Below are 26,677 nucleotides of genomic sequence, written 5' to 3' on the forward strand. Positions count from 1 at the left end.
CTTCCTCTGTGATATATTATCCTGGGAAGAATTTGTCACAGTAATTTTTTTCCAGACATGGTATTTCACAGTTAGATTTTTTCGAGAGGAGTGAAAATCTACCTGTGAAATACGGATAGTTTGTACAAAATGTACCAGTATATATTTTCTGTTCCATATTTCACAGAACCTTGTGAAATCGAGTCCCATTAACTACTATGTAAGTTACTCACAATCAATATATACCTGATCATAATTATAAATGTTTCACAAAGGTAGAACAAATTTGCATAATTTATCAATTAAAGGGAGGTAATTATGAGCAATTTGTATGTTAAAGATATGAATCTAGTTCATAGTGAAATTTTTTCTTAAATCTTATTTTTTATATTCATTTGTATCAAAAGACGACTTAAAAACATGATTTAATAATTCAGAATATATATCACAGGTAAATACTATCCAGTTGTTGAAATTGCTTTTGTTCCAATATATTGATATGCTATGATTCATATCTGATTTATATATATCAAATTAATCATGATATTATTTCACAATTATCATGATTATGATCTTTGAAATTACTTCTGGTTTTCTATGTTTCATGATAATTGACTTTTTAAAAGAATGATATTTACTTGAATATTTTAGGATATTAAGTATTTTTTAATAACTATTCAATAGTTTAACTAGTTAGATAGAATTTCATGACAAAGGAAAAAATATCATATGGAAATGGTTTCCTCTGTATAAAAAAATAACAACTACTGTGACATTTTTTCCACCAGATCAAATTTCACCCGGATATAATTCTGCTTTACAATATCACTAATATTTTTTGTTGTCTATCAATTCATATTTTGGTATGGTACCATACTATAGTCATGTTGGTTAATCAGCATGAACACAAGAAAAAAATCTGAAACTACACACCCTTACTATGATTGTTCCCATTGAAGATTGGCTACAATTAACCAGGTGGTTTTTGATGTATTTTTTAAATTTTAGATACAGACAGCAACATATGGTAGAGATCAAATAACTTTCGCTGCCTCTTTAGGTCAGCTTATAAAACCAGATGCTCCGCAGGGCGCAGCTTTATACGACCGCAGAGGTCGAACCCTGAACAGTTGGGGCAAGTATGGACAAAACATTCAAGCGTGATACAGCTCTGAATTTGGATTGTGATCAAATTTTTGACATTACATGGGCTTTTTTACACAAAACAAATGTCAAGATTTTACAAATCAATTAAAGATTTCTTCTTATTTAAATCTAAAATTAAATAGTTGACACAGCATAGGTTTCTGACACAGAATGAATGTGGTCTAATGAACTTAAAAGTTTTTTTTTGCCTTTGAGCAATTGACTATGCTGTTGAATATTAATCCTCTCAAAAAAATGTTTGAAGAAATTTTCTTTTTATTTATGAAATCTGAAATGAGAAAAATTTACCCCCCCCCCCCTTTTTTCACATCCCCGTTTCCCTTTTTCCAAAACTGATATCAATTCAAATTTCTAATGGAGTTTGCAACAATAACTACTCTTTTAAATACATCATAAAATATTAAAATGTAAAATAAAGTGCTTGTTATCACTGAATGGTAAAGATTGGTTGGTAGTAGAAGTGAATATACATTGTTTATTGTATAAAACAATAAAAAAAACTTCATCAGCAACATTTTATATTGGCAAATTTCCAATGAAGTTATTTACATAAAGTTATTGGCAAATAAAAATAGAAAATGACATCATAGTCATGTCTGGCAAATTTCCAACATACATTATCTAAAACATTTTAGATAAGATAAGGAAAAAAAGCTTCATCAGCAACATTTTATATTGGCAAATTTCCAATGACATTATTTACATAAAGTTATTGGCAAATAAAAATAGAAAATGACATCATAGTCATGTCTGGCAAATTTCCAACATATATTATCAACTACTATTCTATACAAAGAAAGATAACTCCAATTGAAAATTAATTGCTATTGCACAATATTGTGCAATTAGATATTTCTTGCTATTGTGCAATACTGTGCAATTGAAAATTTCTTGCTATTGCACAATACTTGATATGGAATCCTGATTTGGACCAACTTGAAAACTGGGCCCATAATCAAAAATCAAAGTACATATTTAGATAAAGCATATCAAATAAGCCCAAGAATTTAATTTTTGTTAAAATCAAACTTAGTTTAATTTGGACCCTTTGGACCTTAATGTAGACCAATTTGAAAACTGGACCAAAAATTAAGAATCTACATACACAGTTAGATTTGGCATATCAAAGAACCCATTTATTCAATTTTTGAAGAAATCAAACAAAGTTTAATTTTGGACCCCCATTTGGACCAACTTGAAAACTAGGCCAATAATTAAAAATCTAAGTACATTTTTAAATTCAGCATATCAAAGAACCCCAAGGATTCAATTTTTGTTAAAATCAAACTAAGTTTAATTTTGGACCCTTTGGACCTTAATGTAGACCAATTTGAAAATGGGACCAAAAATTAAGAATCTACATACATAGTTAGATTCGGCATATCAAAGAACCCCAATTATTCAATTTTTGATGAAATCACACAAAGTTCAATTTTGGACCCTTTGGGCCCCTTATTCCTAAACTGTTAGGACCAAAACTCCCAAAATCAAACCCAACCTTCCTTTTATGGTCATAAACCTTGTGTTTAAATTTCATAGATTTCTATTTACTTATACTAAAGTTATGGTGCAAAAACCAAAAATAATGCTTAATAGGGCCACTTTTTGGCCCCTAATTCATAAACTGTTGTGACCTCAACTCCAAAAATCAATACCAACCTTCCTTTTGTGGTCATAAACCTTGTGTTAAAATTTCATAGATTTCCATTCACTTTTACTAAAGTTAGAGTGCGAAGACTAAAAGTATTCGGACGCCGGACAACGACGACGACGCCAACGTGATAGCAATATACGACGAAAAATTTTTCAAATTTTGCGGTCGTATAAAAAAAGAAACTAAATGTTCTTGCACTCAGTACCTATGCTTTTAATATTGACATAATAACCAAAGACATAAAATCAAAACCAAATAAGGATATTCATAGACAGTGATAGACAGACTGTTTCCTTTGTTTTTATTTAGAAAGTCTAAACAGGATCATTAAATAACCATCAACATGTGGTGCAAGATCATAATATAAGTTTGTATTTGAAATATTGCAATAAACACCATCATATACATGTATCAAATGTCAACTGAATGGTTAAAATCTGTTATTTTTTAGGATTCTATGGGTTAAGGCTTTAATGACCTGGGATGATAGGTTAATTTGGTATGCTGGAAAAACAGGATCATCAATATTTCTTCATTAAATTATTCTTACCTTTATTTCTATATAAACAACACATCTGAAACACGGGAAAGATAAATGTAATTTATATATATATATATATGAAAATAATTAAGGTTATCATATAATAATAAATATTGTAAGAACTTCAATCTCATTGTTAATATATACAAGTTTGCGGGATTGAAACAGTCAGTATACATGTAGATTTAGACTATCTGACTATATATTTAAAATTGATTTAAAAAATAACTTCAATGTTTTATCAGATAAAGCACATTTATATTCGATATATATATATATAAATGCTATTTTCCAGGAGTATAAAATATATTCACACATAAAAAGTTAAACATTACAAATAATGTTACTACAGTATAATAGTTACTATATTTACAAGTTATAATATAACCATCTCATATATAAATCACAATACTTTATAAACATAATTTATTTCTGAAAAAAAAACAACATGGAAGAAGTGTCTTCACAAAGCATGGACAATGTTCTATGGCTGCAGGGATGGGGGTAATCGAAAATGTAATGGTAATTAAGTGTAATGCATTACAATTTTCCATGTAATTGAATGTAATGTGTAATTGAGCATTTCTTTAATTACATGTAATGGTAATTTAATTAATTATAATGAAAATAGCATGTAATCCTTAATTACTTTTCAATTACATTTCAATTACATGTACTTTTATGGTGTCTGTATGGCTGATACATCTTTTCAAGGTATGGACAAGGTTGATCTATTGATACATCTTTTCAAGTGGGTCTCATTGGGGTCTAAGCGTGACACAGGATATTTTGTAAGCATGACATGTAAGGTCAAATTAATGTGCCGTGAAAATGGAAATGAAGTCTAGAAATAACAAAAAAATGAGAATTACATAGTGTAAGCGAGATGCAGGAATCTGACAAAACAGTAAGCGGGATCCTGGATCAGAACCCCCAATGAGACCCCCTTTAAAGGTATGGACAATACAACATATGACACATGGCAGTATAAATGGTTAATGCAAGTATAGACATGATAGATGTCGCAGTGGCGAATCCAGCCATTTTAAAAAGGGGGGGCTCCCAACCCAGAGTAAAGGGGGGGGGTTCCAACTATATGCTCCCATTCAAATGCATTGATCTGCCAATAAAAAGGGGGGTTCCAACCACCGGAAACCCCCCCTGGATCCGCCACTGTGTCGCGTCCCACATTGTTCAGGCCCACCATACTCAAGGTCCCTTGTTGAAAACTCAACTCTTGTTTATTCCATTTCTTAATAGCTTTCTTTGCTAACTATGTAAATTTTGAGTAAAAATGAGGTAAAATTAGCTAAATTGCTTGCATGTTTCAAACCTGGGTGTGTTTTTCAGTAATACACTATCACTGAGATCAAAACACTTCACTATTGCAAGTTTTGATGTGGAAGAATGTTAACTTTACTACACTAAATATTGTTATACACATTTAACATGTACCTGCAATAAAGCATAGATTAGAGATACATGTGTAAAATTAAAATTATCATTACCATTCCTGAATAATTTTTCCTTGGAGATTCTAAAACATTTCTCGGTGACGGAATTACCTGAATTTATTTTCTCAATAACTTCTCTCATATCCATCTTGTATGATCTAAGTCGAAATAAAATCTATTTATATTGATGCTTAAACGTAGAGACAATATATTGTCAAAGACATGCAATTTTTTAAGCAAATAAAGTAACTTACCATACCTTTACGTGACCTATTTTTTTGGTTTTCAGGTGAATCATCAACCGGAAGTTGTCTTGGGAAGTCAACAAAAAAAAAAAAAAATAGGTAGAAAAAAACTACTGAATTCTGGTTTTACTGGATCAGGTTCAAGATGCAACTGTCAGAGCAATGGATAGGTCTGAATTTAAAGAAAGAAAGGTACGGTTTTGCTTTATAATAATATGAGGAAGGGGCTACCTTAAATGCCAGCTTTATACATGTACAATAACAGTACATACTTATGATATACCTATAAGCAGATAAGCTGTATTGCTATCTATTAAAAAAATACTAAGACAATGTCCTATATATATTGATTGGTTGTTGGTTGTTTAACATCCAGTGGCAAATATTTCATGCATTTTCAGAACGAATGTCCCAGGCTACATTTAAAACTTCCCAAACTGCACAGATAAGTCTGTACACAGTAGTTTTTTTAGGTGTTAATGGCCATATTTGCCAATTTGTTATGATAAACCTTAATACTAGTGTTAAATTTTGACTAAATGATTTTAATTGATAGCGCTGAAAGGCTTCAGTGAAAAAAATCTGACTCGAATAAAAAAACATTTGTATTCCTGATCATCTTCAGTTTGTGAGTCTCTTGTACTAATTCAGAGTCAGTTTTATGTCATTTCTTGCATATATTTTTTTTGTTACATGTACATGATGTAGCTAAGCTTACTTTTCAAGTTTTTATATGACAGCAGAATAAAATGGAGCAAGGTATAATTGAAACTTTGATGTGAACAAATCCTTGAAACAGTGAAATAAAACATTTTATCATTAACATACCCTGAACTATGTCATACTTTGACAAAGTCAGCAATAAAATGGTCCTTTTTGACCTTTTAGTCAGTCTAAGTTGTCTCTGCTCAAATTGTCCAAATGTACATTGACAGCATTGAACCATTCAAAAAAATCCTAGCAAAAAGAATAAAAACAAGACAAAAAAGACAGAAACTTTTCTGTTTGTACTTTTGCAACTTAAAATTATGTTTTTCAAATTTCATTTCAATACATTTCATACTACATTTTTTATGCCCCACCTACGATAGTAGAGGGGCATTATGTTTTCTGGTCTGTGCGTCCGTTCGTCCGTTCGTTCGTCCGTTCGTTCGTCCGTTCGTTCGTCCGTCTGTCCCGCTTCAGGTTAAAGTTTTTGGTCAAGGTAGTTTTTGATGAAGTTGAAGTCCAATCAACTTGAAACTTAGTATACATGTGCCCTATGATAGGATCTTTCTAATTTAAATGCACAATTAGAGTTTTGACCCCAATTTTACGGTTCACTGAACATAGAAAATGATAGTGCAAATTTCAGGTTAAAGTTTTTGGTCAAGGTAGTTTTTGATGAAGTTGAAGTCCAATCAACTTGAAACTTAGTATACATGTGCCCTATGATATGATCTTTCTAATTTAAATGCCAAATTAGAGTTTTGACCCCAATTTTACGGTTCACTGAACATAGAAAATGATAGTGCAAATTTCAGGTTAAAGTTTTTGGCTTCAGGTTAAAGTTTTTGGTCAAGGTAGTTTTTGATGAAGTTGAAGTCCAATCAACTTGAAACTTAGTATACATGTGCCCTATGATATGATCTTTCTAATTTAAATGCCAAATTAGAGTTTTGACCCCAATTTTACGGTTCACTGAACATAGAAAATGATAGTGCAAATTTCAGGTTAAAGTTTTTGGTCAAGGTAGTTTTTGATGAAGTTGAAGTCCAATCAACTTGAAACTTAGTATACATGTGCCCTATGATATGATCTTTCTAATTTTAATGCCAAATTAGATTTTTACCCTATTTCACGGTCCATGGAACATGGAAAATGATTGAGTGGGGCATCCGTGTACTTTGGACACATTCTTGTTTGTAATATGCCTAAAACATTTTTTTAATTTTATTTTAGTTGATGTCACTATCAAGAGAAACCAAACAACACAAAGTGTCTGACCCATCACCTGATTATCTGATGGGTGATCTATTGATGAAGAAAGATTATATAGAAAGTGATGTGTGGGTGTGTACATTATCGGCTTAGTCTTTTTTCTCCTTATTGCCTTATTCTGAAATTTGTTTACTTTGGGTATTATTGCATATTTCCTTATCTTATGAATAGATAAAATAAGTCAAAATATAAAAGGATGGTATAGAATTCATCTGTACATCGTACCTTTTACTATAGATTGCATTGTTTTGTAATGTCTATGAGATATATTAGCAACAGAATGATCTCAGAGTTTCTTCTTATCTAGATCACTCTAGCCTTACACCACAGATCTTAATTTGCAGAGTGATCCCATGTAATAGTATCATTCTGATTCATCGAAAAAAACCTGTACCAATTACATTTGTAGCAATATAAAATACATATTGAACAAATGTTGAATAGTCATACATTTCCTTGATAATGAAATCTATTTAATTTGTATGATACAAAAGACAGCTCACCAATAGTCTATCGTGTTTCATTAAGATTATATATCATATTATTGTATAGCAATATAATATTTCCAACAGAAAGTAACCAAAAGTTAGCGTGCAATAAATTCTAATATTGCACTAGTGCAATAAATCATCAAAATTCATGACGTAATCAACGACAAAATCTTAGTTTAAACCAATATTTACTTTCAAATATTATATTGCTATACAATAAAAGGGTTATTGCATGAATATTGGGGAATATTGTCCCTCGTAGAATATATATTGCACTCGCAAGCTCGTGCAATATAAAATTCTACTCGGGACAATATTCCCCAATATTCATGCAATAACCCTATATTATTATATCAAAGACAATGTGTATTTTAAGCTACTCCTAGCTTTGATACTGGAACAGCTAAAACATAAAACTACCCAGAGGAAACTGTTTCGGTTGTAAATTGTGTTGTTTTGGACATAAAGCAGAAGATATAAAAATTAAGACAAATTCCTATTCCTTCAAATTTCATATTGATTGCATGGTTTTCTTTGTCAATAACTACATTTTACCAAGTATTATAGGATATAGCCAGTGACAGAATGATATAATTTCAGTATGCCGGCCTTATACCAGGTGTTCCTGTAGAAGTAGATGTAACTAACAGAACTGATGTATTACGAATCATCGATCGTGGCAAGGTATAAACAAGCAATGTTACCCAGCAAGATAAATTTGGATTACCTCCTGTAGAAAATTTTTAGGGAGGTATATACAGGAAACATTTTGCCTACTAGTGCAAATTGGTTTCAAAATATTTTAAATGTATTAAAGGACGAAAATGATACTTGATATTATTTGTATTCTATCATTAGAGGAAAGTCACAAGTCAAATTGGAATGTCAAGGTTAAAAGCATGGGTTAAATTTATATACCCCTAAAACAAATATATAAATGCCATATTTTTTAGTTAACCTCAAAGATATCTTAAGTGATACTTTGCGTTATATTTGTGCTGTATTGATAATTTGTTGCAATGTAGGTTGTGTAGCCTTGCTGTAAGCTCAGATACTCGTCCTGATTCTGTAAAATACAACAGACCCTGATTACTGGTTCATAAAATGTTACAGCAAATAGATATTTGATTATTTGTTATGTAAATAAAAATACTGATATTGTGGTTTGGCACATTGCATTTTAGTATGCCTTTGTAACACATATTTGAAGTCTTTGTTCTGTAACAATTTATTAAACATGGCATTTAATGTTAACAATACATGCACAGTATAATGGATTTTCCCTAAGTTTTATCATTGTTTATGGAAGAAAAGGTATGTTTTAAAGTATTACTGGTAAACATCTGTAAATACTTGTATAAAATATAGGATAACCTAATGATGTTTATTTTTATGCCCCACCTACGATAGTAGAGGGGCATTATGTTTTCTGGTCTGTGCGTCCGTTCGTCCGTCTGTTCGTTCGTTCGTTCGTTCGTCTGTTCGTTCGTCCGTCTGTCCCGCTTCAGGTTAAAGTTTTTGGTCAAGGTAGTTTTTGATGAAGTTGAAGTCCAATCAACTTGAAACTTAGTACACATGTTCCTTATGATATGATCTTTCTAATTTAAATGCCAAATTAGAGTTTTGACCCCAATTTTACGGTTGACTGATAGAAAATGATAGTGCAAATTTCAGGTTAAAGTTTTTGGCTTCAGGTTAAAGTTTTTGGTCAAGGTAGTTTTTGATGAAGTTGAAGTCCAATCAACTTGAAACTTAGTATACATGTGCCCTATGATATGATCTTTCTAATTTAAATGCCAAATTAGAGTTTTGACCCCAATTTTACGGTTCACTGAACATAGAAAATTATAGTGCAAATTTCAGGTTAAAGTTTTTGGTCAAGGTAGTTTTTGATGAAGTTGAAGTCCAATCAACTTGAAACTTAGTATACATGTGCCCTATGATATGATCTTTCTAATTTAAATGCCAAATTAGAGTTTTGACCCCAATTTTACGGTTCACTGAACATAGAAAATGATAGTGCAAATTTCAGGTTAAAGTTTTTGGCTTCAGGTTAAAGTTTTTGGTCAAGGTAGTTTTTGATGAAGTTGAAGTCCAATCAACTTGAAACTTAGTATACATGTGCCCTATGATATGATCTTTCTAATTTAAATGCCAAATTAGAGTTTTGACCCCAATTTTACGGTTCACTGAACATAGAAAATGATAGTGCAAATTTCAGGTTAAAGTTTTTGGTCAAGGTAGTTTTTGATAAAGTAGAAGTCCAATCAACTTGAAACTTAGTATACATGTTCCCTTTGATAAGATCATTCTAATTTTAATGCCAAATTAGAGAATTTATTCCAATTTCACAGTCCTTTAAACATAGAAAATGATAGTGTGAGTGGGGCATCCGTGTACTGTGGACACATTCTTGTTCTATCTAAATTTAACCATGAAAAAAGCAAAATGTGTATAACATCATTTGTACACTGATAATGTATGTCTTTATTACAGAGAGAAGAATTAGTTCCCCTACAGCTTTCTCCAGATCCTGATGCTGGTTTCAGTCTCAGTAAAAGCAATATAAGGATCCACAAACAAGATTATGAGGTATGAATAATAAAAGTATAAAACATAATTGAAGTAGTTTGATCTGCTTTGTATATATAACCTTAAAAAACACAAACTAAACTTGTCCATAGAATTTAGAAATAGAGGTTGCTCTATTTATGTACAAATGCAGGCGTTTTTATGCCCCACCTACGATAGTAGAGGGGCATTATGTTTTCTGGTCTGTGCGTCCGTTCGTCCGTCTGTTCGTTCGTCCGTTCGTCCGTTCGTCCGTCTGTCCCGCTTCAGGTTAAAGTTTTTGGTCGAGGTAGTTTTTGATGAAGTTGAAGTCCAATCAACTTGAAACTTAGTATACATGTGCCCTATGATATGATCTTTCTAATTTAAATGCCAAATTAGAGTTTTGACCCCAATTTTACGGTTCACTGATAGAAAATGATAGTGCAAATTTTAGGTTAAAGTTTTTGGCTTCAGGTTAAAGTTTTTGGTCAAGGTAGTTTTTGATGAAGTTGAAGTCCAATCAACTTGAAACTTAGTATACATGTGCCCTATGATATGATCTTTCTAATTTAAATGCCAAATTAGAGTTTTGACCCCAATTTTACGGTTCACTGAACATAGAAAATGATAGTGCAAATTTCAGGTTAAAGTTTTTGGCTTCAGGTTAAAGTTTTTGGTCAAGGTAGTTTTTGATGAAGTCGAAGTCCAATCAACTTGAAACTTAGTATACATGTGCCCTATGATATGATCTTTCTAATTTAAATGCCAAATTAGAGTTTTGACCCCAATTTTACGGTTCACTGAACATAGAAAATGATAGTGCAAATTTCAGGTTAAAGTTTTTGGTCAAGGTAGTTTTTGATGAAGTTGAAGTCCAATCAACTTGAAACTTAGTATACATGTGCCCTATGATATGATCTTTCTAATTTAAATGCCAAATTAGAGTTTTGACCCCAATTTTACGGTTCACTGAACATAGAAAATGATAGTGCAAATTTCAGGTTAAAGTTTTTGGCTTCAGGTTAAAGTTTTTGGCTTCAGGTTAAAGTTTTTGGTCAAGGTAGTTTTTGATGAAGTTGAAGTCCAATCAACTTGAAACTTAGTATACATGTGCCCTATGATATGATCTTTCTAATTTAAATGCCAAATTAGAGTTTTGACCCCAATTTTACGGTTCACTGAACATAGAAAATGATAGTGCAAATTTCAGGTTAAAGTTTTTGGTCAAGGTAGTTTTTGATGAAGTTGAAGTCCAATCAACTTGAAACTTAGTATACATGTGCCCTATGATATGATCTTTCTAATTTAAATGCCAAATTAGAGTTTTGACCCCAATTTTACGGTTCACTGAACATAGAAAATGATAGTGCAAATTTCAGGTTAAAGTTTTTGGCTTCAGGTTAAAGTTTTTGGTCAAGGTAGTTTTTGATGAAGTTGAAGTCCAATCAACTTGAAACTTAGTATACATGTGCCCTATGATATGATCTTTCTAATTTAAATGCCAAATTAGAGTTTTGACCCCAATTTTACGGTTCACTGAACATAGAAAATGATAGTGCAAATTTCAGGTTAAAGTTTTTGGCTTCAGGTTAAAGTTTTTGGTCAAGGTAGTTTTTGATGAAGTTGAAGTCCAATCAACTTGAAACTTAGTATACATGTGCCCTATGATATGATCTTTCTAATTTAAATGCCAAATTAGAGTTTTGACCCCAATTTTACGGTTCACTGAACATAGAAAATGATAGTGCAAATTTCAGGTTAAAGTTTTTGGTCAAGGTAGTTTTTGATAAAGTAGAAGTCCAATCAACTTGAAACTTAGTATACATGTTCCCTTTGATAAGATCATTCTAATTTTAATGCCATATTAGAGAATTTATTCCAATTTCACAGTCCTTTAAACATAGAAAATGATAGTGTGAGTGGGGCATCCGTGTACTGTGGACACATTCTTGTTCTTTTATAAAATTATTTGAATAGGCCAGATTTGAAAGAAATTGAGGAATATGCTGGGTGCAAAGGGTTTTGGAAAGATTAGAACTAACAAAATGACAGGTTAGCTACTGTTACTATATGTATTCACACTGAAATATAGTTCCCTATAGTTCTCATGTATGTGCACAATATACACACATAAACTGAAAAAAATGGGTATATTTTTTAGCAGTTCATTCAATAATGTATGTCATTAAAGTGTGTTGATGTGCAGGCTTTTTATGCCCCACCTACGATAGTAGAGGGGCATTATGTTTTCTGGTCTGTGCGTCCGTTCGTCCGTTCGTTCGTCCGTTCGTTCGTCCGTTCGTCCGTCTGTCCCGCTTCAGGTTAAAGTTTTTGGTCGAGGTAGTTTTTGATGAAGTTGAAGTCCAATCGACTTCAAACTTGGTACACATGTTCCCTATGATATGATCTTTCTAATTTAAATGCCAAATTAGAGTTTTGACCCCAATTTTACGGTTCACTGAACATAGAAAATGATAGTGCAAATTTCAGGTTAAAGTTTTTGACTTCAGGTTAAAGTTTTTGGTCAAGGTAGTTTTTGATGAAGTTGAAGTCCAATCAACTTGAAACTTAGTATACATGTGCCCTATGATATGATCTTTCTAATTTAAATGCCAAATTAGAGTTTTGACCCCAATTTTACGGTTCACTGAACATAGAAAATGATAGTGCAAATTTCAGGTTAAAGTTTTTGGCTTCAGGTTAAAGTTTTTGGTCAAGGTAGTTTTTGATGAAGTTGAAGTCCAATCAACTTGAAACTTAGTATACATGTGCCCTATGATATGATCTTTCTAATTTAAATGCCAAATTAGAGTTTTGACCCCAATTTTACGGTTCACTGAACATAGAAAATGATAGTGCAAATTTCAGGTTAAAGTTTTTGGCTTCAGGTTAAAGTTTTTGGTCAAGGTAGTTTTTGATGAAGTTGAAGTCCAATCAACTTGAAACTTAGTGTACATGTGCCCTATGATATGATCTTTCTAATTTAAATGCCAAATTAGAGTTTTGACCCCAATTTTACGGTTCACTGAACATAGAAAATGATAGTGCAAATTTCAGGTTAAAGTTTTTGGTCAAGGTAGTTTTTGATAAAGTAGAAGTCCAATCAACTTGAAACTTAGTATACATGTTCCCTTTGATAAGATCATTCTAATTTTAATGCCAAATTAGAGAATTTATTCCAATTTCACAGTCCTTTAAACATAGAAAATGAAAGTGTGAGTGGGGCATCCGTGTACTGTGGACACATTCTTGTTTTAAAACATTTTAATTAGGTAATTGGGTATTGATATCATACTAGTATGATTGACAACTGTCATTATCACCAAACAATCAGAGACAAGGTAGATCTTTAATTACAATACCCCACCTCCTTAACGCTCAATCAAATTGACCACATTACTTATCAGTTATCAACCTCAGTCCTACATAATTATACAGACCCTCCAATACACATCTGAATATACAAATATTTGACCTCATACTTGGATACACAAATGTATATATTAGATGTTTGATATATACAAGGATGATAGATTTATTTATTGCCAATTACTTTTGATCAACATTACAGAAAGTAATTCTGTAAATTATGTCTGAAAGATAAATGATTAATGGATTAACAAGATCTTTGAAAAAAAATGATATATGAATATAAATATGAATATATAAAAGGTATTCAAGTAAGGCCTATAATTTACTTGATAAATTTCCAATAATTTGACATCTGTAATTAATCAACAATTAGGATTAGTTCACTTATTTTTTTAATCAGGAATTGGCTTGAAACAGTTATAAAATTTTTAAAAAATAAATGAAAAAATAAAATAAATAATTATTTTATTATAGTGTCACATATTTGATCAGACAATATATATATATACAACAATTCATAATACAAACAGAAATCAAATATCCAGCCTTAGAATAGACTAATGAGACACTTTAAAACACATCAGACAACTGTACATTTATATAAATAAAATAGGTTGAGAATTTCTTTATATATATTTTTTACTTATAAAATTCAAAAATAATTACTGGTTTATCACATTAAGTAAACTGCTTTTAAAATATTTACTTGTAAAAGTATCAATTAATTTTAGATAGACTATATTAATAAAAGGATTACAGATTAAAAACATCAGCAATGGTTAAAAGAAAAGAAAAAGGTTTTGCCAAAAACCGGATACATTCTTTAAATAAAAACTAACAAAAATAAAAAATCTATTTCTAGGGAAACAAAAATAATTTAAATGTGATATATTAAATAAATAAATCTAGCTAAAAAATATCTGTACTTAAAAGTAACAATAGTAACAGTGATGATAAATAGACTTTAAAAATATAACTATGAAAAATATGTTAACATTCAAACAAATTTCTTTCTTCTCTGATAAAAATTGAAAAGTGCGTATGATAATGAGGATTGTATTTCTTTACATTTCATAAGACTGATAAATTGACTGTCAATATCAAGAGTATCAAAGTTTTCTATAAAGTTTTTGGCTGGAGAAAATAAATTATATCTTAAGTCATCATACATAGTGCAGTTCATTAGAAAATGTTTTTCATTTTCTATGACGTCATTCGGACAGAATTTACAACTTCTTCCATTAACTGGTATTTGCGGTCGTGCGTATCGGCCTTAACAAACCATTGTTTATTAGTTTATTCCCTATCAATCATTGTGTCTATTTTAGTCATTTGAACCTTTATTAGAAGTGAATATATATTTTTGCAATCAAAAAAGAATGCACATTTCAATAAAATAAGTTTTTAATTTGTTTACGTTGAAAAAGTACATTTTCAATGCCTATGTTGAAAAATACTTTGTAACTTTTTAACTTCAATGTCATATAACCTATGTTTCAACTTACAAAATGCCCCAAAACAACATTTTCAGATTATTTTTGTTGACACTTTAAAGTTCTTAGTTGTTGGTCTAGATTTTATGTTTTCAAGGATAGTTGGTGACATTTACTAGAAGAATTTTTGATTGGCAATTTTTTGTTTTTTGAAACATGTTCAGAACAGGTAACATTATTTGGATGAGATATACACTGCAGTTTAAATAAAATTTTGCAAATTAAGACTAGAGACCATTTATTTTTTAATTTGAGCTCATTTTATCCTCATACTGGAAAAACACTTTTCCTTCTAAAGACCTGCTGTTAATGCAATTTTCAGTAATAGTGCTTTATTAATGTTCTTTTTCCCCCACCATACCTTGATATGAAATAATTCAAACTACTCTTCTAATCCTTCCATGAGTGATATCCATCACTTTGATTTCTTGACCCACTCAGACCAATCAAATAGATTTTCTTTATGTGTATCAAATCTAAAATTATTTAAAGATTCTGAATTGGGGAATACTATACAATCAAATCCAAATAATAAAGTATCAGGAAAATCCATATTAGTAAAAACTTAAAAAACCACTGAAATTAATGAAACTTTCTTGAAAGTATTTGGAAATAGTTATTGCAGCTTTACCAAGAACATTACAGTAAGAAATACTGGTTATAAATGAAGAAATGATATCAGTCAATTTAACTGTAATTATAATTCTTTGTAGACACTTGATATTCCTATCCATGTAATAGCAGCTTTATGTTATATTAAAGATGATGGTCTTCACATTCTAGCTATAAAATATGGTATGTAAACTAGTGGTTATTATGGGGTATTGTTATGCAAAACCAATGCAAATACAACTTTAGCATCACAAATTCTATATTAATTCTTAAAGGGTTAATAATGAGTGAGAATAGGTTATCTCTTAATATCAACTAGACTATTATTTGATTTCAATATTCCAGTTATAATAAAAGAGCCTTTGTTTTAGAATTTAAATAAAATCAAATAAAAGAGATGATATCAAGGGATATTTTGCATTCTCAAGAGATGTGAAACAAATTTTATCTTTTGATATAAATTTAAATATTGTGTAAAAAAGGAAAATTCCAAGGAACAAGATTCTTTCTCTGTTGAACTTAAACAGTATGGCATCTGTAAGGTTTTTGTATGCTTAATAATGAAATCAATATGACAAAGGAACATTTTCAGGTGAAACATGTGACTGTTTTGTATATTACAGTAGAAATAAAAAATCTAAGTTATCACTGGGGAAAAGTAGTCTGTAGTGACAAATGAAAGTCACCAATGACCTGATAGACTAACGAAAATCATCAGCGTTACAACCGTCCTGATATTCAGTGATTTTTGTCGAGCCTGCAACTTTTGTTGCAGAAAGCTCGACATAGGGATAGTGATCCGGCGGCGGCTACGGCGGCGGTGGTGTTAGCTCACTTCTTAAAAGCTATATATTTTAGAAGGTGGAAGACCTGGATGCTTCATATTTTGTATATAGATGCCTCATGTTACGAAGTTTCCGTCAGTCACATGTCCATTGTCCTTGACCTCATTTTCATGGTTCAGTGACCACTTGAAAAAAAAGTTCAGATTTTTTTGTAATGTTAAATTCTCTCTTACTGTAAGTAATAGGATAACTATATTTAGTATGTGCGTACCTTGCAAGGTCCTCATGCCTGTCAGACAGTTTTCACTTGACCTCGACCTCATTTCATGGATCAGTGAACAAGGTTAAGTTTTGGTGGTCAAGTCCATATCTCAGATACTATAAGCAATAGGTCTAGTATATTCGGTGTATGGAAGGACTGTAAGGTGTACATGTCCAACTGGCAGGTGTCATCTGACCTTGACCTCATTTTCATGGTTCAGTGGTTATAGTTAAGTTTTTGTCGAGCCTGCAACTTTTGTTGCAGAAAGCTCGACAGGGATAGTGATCTGGCGGCTACGGCGGCGGCGTTAGCTAACTTCTTAAAAGCTTTATATTTTAGAAGGTGGAAGACCTGGATGCTTCATACTTTGTATATAGATGCCTCATGTTACGAAGTTTCCATCAGTCACATGTCCAATGTCCTTGACCTCATTTTCATGGTTCAGTGACCACTTGAAAAAAAAGTTCAAATTTTTTGTAATGTTGAATTCTCTCTTATTATAAGTAATAGGATAACTATATTTGATATGTGCGTACCTTGCAAGGTCCTCATGTCTGTCAGACAGTTTTAACTTGACCTCGACCTCATTTCATGGATCAGTGAACAAGGTTAAGTTTTGGTGGTCAAGTCCATATCTCAAATACTATAAGCAATAGGGCTAGTATATTCGGTGTATGGAAGGACTGTAAGGTGTACATGTCCAACTGGCAGGTGTCATCTGACCTTGACCTCATTTTCATGGTTCAGTGGTTATAGTTTAATTTTTGTGTTTTGGTCTGTTTTTCTCATACTATATGCAATAGGTCTACTATATTTGTTGTATGGAATGATTGTAAGGTGTACATGTCTAGCGGGCAGATGTCATGTGACCTTGACCTCATTTTCATGGTTCAATGGTCAAAGTTAAGTTTTTGAGTTTTGGTCTTTTTATCTAATACTATATGCCATAGGTCAATTATATTTGGTGTATGGAAATATTTAATGATCTTTATGTCAGTCGCGCAGGTTTTATTTGACCGTGACCTCATTTTCACGGTTCATTGCACAGTGTTAAGTTTTTGTGTTTTGGTCTATTTTTCTTAAACTATAAGTAATAGGTCAACTATATATGTTGTATAGAAGCATTGTTAGCTGTACATGTCTGCCTGGCATGGTTCATCTGACCTTGACCTCATTTTCAAGGTTCATTGGTCTTTGTTTAGTTATCTTGGTTAATGTTAAGTTTATGGTGAAGTTGTTATAAAGCTTAGCTTTTTACTTAGGACTATCAACATAATATCAATGATTAGTATAGAAGGCGAGACATTTCAGCGTGTGCACTCTTGTTGTGTTTTGATCTGTTTTTCTCATACTTTATGCAATAGGTTTACTATATTTGTTGTATGGAATGATTGTAAGGTGCACATGTCTAGCGGGCAGATGTCATCTGACCTTGACCTCATTTTCATGGTTCAGTGGTTATAGTTAAGTTTTTGTGTTTTGGTCTGTTTTCCTCATACTTTATGCAATAGGTTTACTATATTTGTTGTATGGAATGATTGTAAGGTGTACATGTCTAGCGGGCAGATGTCATCTGACCTTGACCTCATTTTCATGGTTCAGTGGTTATAGTTAAGTTTTTGTGTTTTGGTCTGTTTTTCTCATACTTTATGCAATAGGTTTACTATATTTGTTGTATTGAATGATTGTAAGGTGTACATGTCTAGCGGGCAGATGTCATCTGACCTTGACCTCATTTTCATGGTTCAGTAGTCAAAGTTAAGTTTTTGAGTTTTGGTCTTTTTATCTAATACTATATGTCATAGGTCAGCTATATTTGGTGTATGGAAATATTTTATGATCTATATGTCAGTCGTGCAGGTTTTATTTAACCATGACCTGGTTTTCACGGTTTATTGCTCAGTGTTAAGTTTTTGTGTTTTGGTCTATTTTCTTAAACTATAAGCAATAGGTCAACTATATTTGTTGTATGGAAGCATTGTTAGCTGTACATGTCTGCCTGGCATATGGTTCAATTGACCTTGACCTCATTTTCATGGTTCATGTTAAGTTTATGTGACAGTCGTAATAAAGCTTTATATTTAGGAGTATCAACATAATATCAATGATTAGTAAAGAAGGCGAGACATTTCAGTGTGTGCACTCTTGTTTGGAATAAGAATTATGTTGTACATTTTATGAGCAAACTTTGTTATTGCTTAAAACATATAAATACATATTTGTTAAAGTACTTGTAAACATGTATTCCAGTTCTCTATTTGTTTCGATAAAGAAATACTGAAAGATGAAACAAAAGCAGACATTAATTAAACCTGAATTTTTTTTTACAGGAATTCCAGACAAATGTGATTTAGCAGTACTGTATTGTAAAAATCAGGTTAGTGTCATTATTTTGTTTATATTTTTTTTTAAATTTGCATACTAGGATATATCCTTACCTGGAGTAGAACTCATTATTTGGGTCCTGCTAGTGTTCTTTAGATTTCACTTTATCCTTCCATCAATCACACTTTTTTTTGAAAACAGAAAAAAACACCACAAGTATGGGTAGGATATTGTCACTCACAATTTTTTAACACATATATTTAATACATATAAAACATAACAGATTCAACAACATGTATGTTGAAGGCCATTCTTTGACCTATATTGGTTTACTGTTTACATTGTGACATGGATGGAGTGTTGTCGCATTGGCACTCATACCACATCTTCTTATTTATATTTAATTACAGTCTCAAGCAGACACTATTTGTGCTGCTGTAGGCCAGTGTTTCCAGCGGGCTTACCAGGAGGCCACTATTGAATTACTACAGGAAACCATCAGGCAGGCTGAAAAAGACAGATCCTCTATAGCATCATCAGAAGGTATGAGAGATAAACAATTTGATGACTTACCTGAGTTTTTAAAATGTCAGACATGCCTTAAAAGTTTTTATCATCAGAAAGAGAACAATTAAAACTGTAGTATTTATTGTAAGATAAGAGGGGTTGGCTTTTAGATATCGAAACATTTTATAGTTAAATATTTCTTTAAAGGTCAGAATGGAAGAAGTATCTTCTGTAACATTTAGTAGTTCATAGAGACTGATTTCAGACACACAAGGTCAAAGAAACTAAGACATTTAAAACTAGAAAATTTATAGCATCATCATTTCAATTTTAAACTGTTGCAATTCATGAATCTTTATTGAATGCTTTGAGAAAAATTGGTAAGATATTTTATGAGGTAAATGCGTTAAAACTGTCAATACAAGTTTGTTGACGTTGTTTATCTAGGATAATAAATAAAACCATTTGAAAAAAGGGCATTTTTGTTTTTTATTTTGTTTGTTATTATTTTAGGTTCTAGTACAACTATTAATGACCTTAATCAACATTCATTGTAAGTATATATATTATACATGTACCAATTTGTGAAAAATTAAACCTGTCACTACAGGTACAGACCTTTATATAATAACATAAAAATGATAACAGGAATTAATAAGAATATTGAACAGTACAACAGAGCCCAGAAAATCCTAACTCCTCCACTCCAGTAGACATACAAAGACAACAATAAACGCCAAGGCCTGACTTGATACATGCACATACTGGTTAGGTTAACAAATTTCCACCATTTGCCTTTCTTAACCAGATTGTGTTTAACAAACAATTAAAGCCTGTGCAGTGCAGCTACAAATAGAATGAACAAATGGAACAATAAAAGGAAAGTTTAAAACAGGATCAAAATCTGCTTTCTAATATTAGAATCAGTTAAGTAAGGTAGTCACAGCTGGCGGTTAATTTCTGCAACTCCATTAAACATAAAAATCAGAAACAATACTCCCTAATACATTCAAAATCTCTCTTATCTATTTTTATACCCCTGGCACACATCTTTAGGGGAAAACAGGAATCACCATGTCTGGCTGTCCTTCCTGCATCATGTCTGATGAAAAACTTTGGTTCTGTGAAACTTTGGTTCTGTGAAACTTAGCTTTAGCAAACTTGGTAGGTTATTGCATTAAGAGTTGGGTATGTGTCATATACCAAAGTAAATGAGTTTTGACCCCTATGATATTAAACCTTGTCCAATTCTTGTCCAGTGCATAACTTTTGTAAAGAAGCACTAAGGTTTACAAAACCAGGTATGCAATTGCATTGAAAATGAACTAAGGTTGTGGCTATTGTGTCATATACCAAAGTCAGGTCACATCAATCTTGAATTTGACCTTTGAACAATTTAAAAAAACAAACTTTTTCAATTCCTGTCCAGTACATGACTTCTGTACTGTTAAACTTAGGATGACCAATCTTAGTTTGCAGTTGCATCATATGATTGGGATGTTTCACATACTAAAGTCAGGTCACTCTGACCTTTGATCACTTTGATAGTTAAACCTTATGCAATTTGTGTCTGGCTAATAACTTTTGTTCTTTTAAATATTGGTATGCATTTGCATCATGGGCTTTGGGTGTATCCTATGCTTAGTCATATCTGTCTGACCTTGACTTTGACCTTTGACCCCACTGATAGTGAAACCTTTTTTTCATTTATGTCCTGCTCATATCCTTGTACCGTAAAATAGGTTAACCAAACTTGTTATGCAGTTGCATCATGGGCTTGGGGGGGTGTTATATTCAAATGTGAGGTCATTCTGACCTTTGTTCCCTATGATAGTTAAACCTTGCATAATTTGTGTCCTGCTGTTGAATTTTGTACCATAGAAATTAGGTCTACCAAACTTGATATGCTGAGGCATCATATAATGGGTTGTGTCATATTATCAGTAAGGCCACTCTGACCTTGAATTTTACCTTTGAACCCTATGTTAGTCAAACATTGTCTGATTTGTGTTTGATTAATAAATTTTGTACAAAACTTAATAAGCAGAAGCATCATACTGACTTTGACCTTTATTTTCTGAATTGACAGTGTAAGAACCTCATACTGAAAATTAAGAAATATTTGCAATGTTTTTATTATTGCGTAAAACGCGACAAGGTTAAAATCCCAATAATTTAACTCTCATTTGGATTTTTTTTTAAAGAATTTAAGAGGTTTTTTCTCAATATCACAAAAATTAAAATTGCATTTCAGTCTAAAATGACAAAATCGCAATAATAGATACACACAATAAGGTCTGAATTCACAGTCCTTTGTTTCTGGTTCAGTATTATTCTTTCAGATTGACTGTTCAGCAACCATGTGTCAATCATCACAGAAGCAATGATAATTTTAAATAAATAGCTAAAAAACAAAATCTCAATTTGCCATTGCCTAAGGACAACATATCACAATAGCAACTAAAAATCATGTACTGCTATGTGAACCATTTTAGTTTTTTATTTACATACCGTATTTATTCTATTTAAAGCCCCCCTTCTAATTAACGCCCCCCTACCGAAAATCATGCGTTCAGAACTTTTGACTTCTAATAAACACCCCCATTTTGTAGTGAAAAAAAATAAAATTGAAACTTAACCATTACAATATTGCAAAGACATCGACCCGGTCACTCAGAAACATGAAACGAAAAATCAATAATGCCCATGTTTTAATCCACTCCGATATTCCAACACAGTGTGTACAAGTTCCAAAAATAGATCTGTCAGTTACACAGTACGCTGTTGAAATTATGTTCCATCGATGTGCACGCTTGTTCATTCGAAAATTTTAACAAATTATTTGATGAGGTCACATTACCGATAAACGCTATTTATAGATTATGGAGACAATAAGAAACACGTGTATGTTACTATAGTCCGTTTCAACAAAATTCAGGTAAAGGTCAATGAAGTAAGGTACAAAATTCGTTTCTCTAATTGACGCCCTGTCCTTTCGGAAATTGTCTTCGCCCCCGGGGCGTTTATTAGAATAAATACAGTACACCTAGTTTTTGGATGTTTTAAATCTAAGGTCTAAAATATGTGTGTTCGTGCTAACCTGATGAACCGTAATACTTTTTGCCTATCTCTCTTTTTTCCAATTTTGAAAGTAGTTAAATTGACAAAATAATCTCTCTTATTTAGTTTATCCACATCAGATCAAGAAGAAACTAAACCAAGAAAACATAGGACTCGCAGTGTTGGAGAAAAAAGTGAAACAAGTAGTATAGGTCATCATGCATTACTGGTCAAGGAATATATGAACAAGGTGATTTTATTATAGATATAAATATACAATGTATAAAAAGAAAATCTTAGATGACACGTAAACAGTCAAGTAAAACAAATTAGTAGTAGATGGTATGGTTTAAAATCAGATGTAGCCCTTGAACAATTGTGGTGAGAGTTGTGAAAATTTAATCTTTGGAATACACAGGTAAAAATGAATAGGTATGTCTTGATTATGTGACTGACAATGCAACTATTTCTGTATTTGATAAAGACACAACATTTTAGAGACTAACAGCTTGTTACAATCTTTGAAATTTATCATAAACATGTACATGTATATACGACACAAATGGTATCAATTTCAATCAAATTATATGCAATCTTTAAAAGAAGCTATGAATTCAACATGCATTTAGAAACACAGAATATTTTTGTTTAAAATTAATCTTCCTATACATATATAAGTGAAACTCTAGCGATAATTCATACCTTACCGTACATACAATTTCATATGTTTTGTTCCCAGAAATGACATTTATCATCAGAAATATATTATTTTTATATTTAATGAACTATATTGTATTTGTGACTTTTAATTTGCATGGAATATTTTTTACAGCTTCCAAATATTTTTACAAATTATGATGAGTTGAAACAGTTCGGTACTTTGTTTCAAGCCTTGAATGATCCCTCCAATACAGACATCTCAGAGATATGTGATAAAATGTTTAAACTGTATGGACCAAAGAGAGAACATCTAATGACAGGTAAGTTCATTGATTGTTTTGACCAATGAGAGAACATATTATGGCTGGTAAATTCATTGATTGTTTTGACCAATGAGAGAATAAATATAGCAGGTAAATTCATTGAATGTTTTGACTAAAGAGAGAACATATTATTGCAGGTAAATTCATATAGACCCAAGAGAGAACATCAAATGACAGGTAAATTCACTGAATGTCTAGGCCATAGAGAGAACATCTTATGGCAGGTAAATTCATTAAATGTTTTGACCAAAGAGAGAACATCTTATTGCAGAAAAATTAATTGAAAGTTTTGACCAAAGAGAGAATAACTTATGACAGGTAAATTCATTGAATGTTTTGACCAAAGAGAGAACATCTTATGGCAGAAAAATTAATTGAAAGTTTTGACCAAAGAGAGAATAACTTATGACAGGTAAATTCATTGATTGTTTTGACCAAAAAGAGAATATCTTACAGCAGGTAAATTTATTAATCGTATGGACTAAAGAGAACATATTATGACAGGTAAATTCATTGCATGTTTTGGCCTAAGAGAGAACATATTATGGCAGGTCAATTCATTGATTGTTTTGATCAAGAAAGAACATCTTATGGCAGGTAAATTCATTGAATGTTTTGACTAAAGGGAAAACATCTTATGACAGGTAAATTCATTGTATGTTTTGACAAAAGAGAGAACATATTATTGCAGGTAAGTTCATTTAATGTATGGACCAAAGAGAGAACATATGACAGGTAAATTCACTGAATGTTAAGACCAAAGAGAGAACATCTTATGGCAGGTAAATTCATTGAATGTTTACCAAAGAGAGAACATTGTATTACAATCAAACTCATTAACTGTATAGACTTAAGAGAACATCTTATGGCAGGTAAATTCATTAACTGTATAGACCAGATAGAGAACATCTTATGACAGGTAAATTCATTAACTGTATAGAGCAGAGAGAATATCCTATCACAGTTAAATTCATTAACTGTTTTGGCCAGAGAGAAATATCTTATAGTAAGATAAATTCAGTAACTGTTTTGACATTTTATAGAAGGTAAATTCATAAACATTTTACCAAAGAGAGAACATTTGATGGCAAATAAAGTAACTTACTTTATTGACAAAAGAGAGAACATCTTATAACAAGTAAATTCATTAACAAAAGATCATTTGACAGATTTATCTGTTATGTTTAGTGACCAAGAAAAGAAAATACAATAAAAATGTAAAAATTATATTGATCAGAAAGCTATGGTAACATTTAAACAGAAAAAACCTTCTAAACAGTTCTTTGTGAAATAAACAATATCAGATTTTCTGAATTACCTTTACTTGCATAAACCACACATATTTTTATAACAAATTAGAAATTATCAGGAATGCTTAGGAAGAGTAGGCATGTCCTCAACTCAGTAAGGTTGCCTGAAGTGTTTATTACAGTAGACATTATAGAGATAAGTGAGTGTGATTTACTCTTGTGGAGAGTTGTCTCATTGTCAATCATACCACATCTTCTTTTTTATAAACGATAATAAAAGAATTGTACATGATTTTAAAGCCACCTTTTCATTTCAATGACAACAGTTCACACAAAATTTGCATATTTTGCATAATTATTTTTTTTTACAAAGATTGATAAGTTTAATAATTTCCTTTCTAGAGTTATGTCCCTTTATTCCCAGTAAGCATTATCAATACTTTGAGAGATTCCTGAAGGACAAAAGTTTAAGTGTATCAGAGAATGGACACAGCACCATGTCAAGCAGTCACAGTTATAACAGAATATACACGTAAGTATCATACAACAAACTCATTTTCAATTCAATGTGTTTAATAAATACATTTGGTGAACAAAAAATTGCATGAAAACTTTGTATTGATATTAATCAGTGATATTATTATTTATGGAGTGTGGAAATATATTTTCAGCTTTGCTTACAACGTATTTTGACAGAAAAAAATTACCACTAAAAATGTGTTTTTTTTATAAATTGTCATACTAGATATTTATAGACAGTTTACCTTGAAATTCACTGTTCAAAGTTTATGTTTGGATTTTGGCTGATAAATTTAATTCAGTTTAACTTTTTGTTAATTACAAAATCATACAGGTTTTTTTTTATTTTCAAAGTGGTGCTTTACATTTGCATGTACTTGTCCAAATTATGCATGAACATTTTTTTTATTTGCACAGAAAAACAAACGTTTGCACATATTTATGCCTGTGGAAAATTTAGCACAATTTCACACAATGAATAACTTTTAAAAAAAAAATAGGAAAGCAGAAAACTAAGATATATATATAGTACCACCAATAATGGTTTAAAATCTGTCAATTTAGTTAAGATTCTGTTCAGGTGTAATTGGTCTGTTGATGCTGTGTCTGCATGTTTTAAGTGTTTTGATTTTTTCTTATTATCAATTAAACATTTGTTATTTTTAACTTCTTAGCATTTGAACTTCGTATTTGATATGGCCTTCCAACTGTTTTGATGACATCGTCCATAATGAGTCTTGTCTACAGGATTTGTGTTTCTGGCATACACAGAAATACTTTTATTTTGTGAATATATTTTACAAAAAAAAGTCATTTAATGACAAATGGAAAAAGTTAAATTTCTTTTAAAAACTTTGCAAAGATTAAAAAACATTTTTATACAACTGCAAACATTTTTTATGTTTAATTTTTAATGCTGGGATGTTGTTGTTGTCTGAAGACACATTTGGTTTCCAGACTATAACTTTAGTTAAGGTAAATGGATCTCTATGAAATTTTACAAAAGGTTCAATACCACAAAAGGAAGGTTGGGATTGATTTTGGTGGTTAAGGTACCAACAGTATTGGAATTAGCGGCCAAAAACAAGTATTTTTTGTAGTTTCATGACAAAATCTTTGTGTTTCTCGGACATTGTACCACAACGTTCCATCTCACAAAGAGAAGGATGTGATTGAGTTTGGGGGAAATGGCCCCTAATATGCAGGAATCAGGGCCAAAAACAAGCATTTTACTAGTTTCCAGACAAAACTTGTGTTTAATTGTATGGATCGCTCTAAAATTGTACTAAAAGATTCCATTCTACAAAGGAAGGGTGGGATTGAGTTTGTGGATAATTGCGCCATAAAGGGAAAAAAAAGGGGGGGGCAAACAGTTTTTTTTAAGGGGTTCATAAATTTTAATTTTTTTTCAAATTTTCAAATTTTTTTAATAAACTGGCAAATAT

The 26,677-nt window shown here is 31.4% G+C and overlaps 1 protein-coding gene across 4 annotated transcripts in view; it reads left to right on the forward strand.

Annotated features, from left to right (window-relative positions):
* The first annotated feature begins 5,085 nt into the window (after positions 1 to 5,085).
* The window catches only part of LOC143056538 (cerebral cavernous malformations protein 2 homolog), a 29,731-nt gene continuing 8,139 nt past the window's right edge, over positions 5,086 to 26,677 (forward strand). For 3 of the 4 annotated variants that reach the window (XR_012972397.1, XM_076229643.1, XM_076229624.1), the window contains exons 1-11: positions 5,086 to 5,232; positions 6,982 to 7,092; positions 8,112 to 8,195; positions 10,008 to 10,103; positions 15,643 to 15,724; positions 18,919 to 18,965; positions 19,324 to 19,456; positions 19,934 to 19,973; positions 22,607 to 22,730; positions 23,313 to 23,460; positions 25,116 to 25,245. Coding sequence is in view for 3 of the 4 variants with exons in the window: in XM_076229643.1 (XP_076085758.1) it covers positions 5,203 to 5,232; positions 6,982 to 7,092; positions 8,112 to 8,195; positions 10,008 to 10,103; positions 15,643 to 15,724; positions 18,919 to 18,965; positions 19,324 to 19,456; positions 19,934 to 19,973; positions 22,607 to 22,730; positions 23,313 to 23,460; positions 25,116 to 25,245 (1,025 nt within the window). In the remaining variant the exon portion in view is untranslated. The remainder of the gene's footprint in view (positions 5,233 to 6,981; positions 7,093 to 8,111; positions 8,196 to 10,007; positions 10,104 to 15,642; positions 15,725 to 18,918; positions 18,966 to 19,323; positions 19,457 to 19,933; positions 19,974 to 22,606; positions 22,731 to 23,312; positions 23,461 to 25,115; positions 25,246 to 26,677) is intronic. The other variant, XM_076229635.1, reaches the window with a different exon arrangement.

The sequence above is a fragment of the Mytilus galloprovincialis genome, chromosome 1, assembly GCF_965363235.1.
Source record: "Mytilus galloprovincialis chromosome 1, xbMytGall1.hap1.1, whole genome shotgun sequence".
Lineage (NCBI taxonomy): Eukaryota > Metazoa > Mollusca > Bivalvia > Mytilida > Mytilidae > Mytilus > Mytilus galloprovincialis.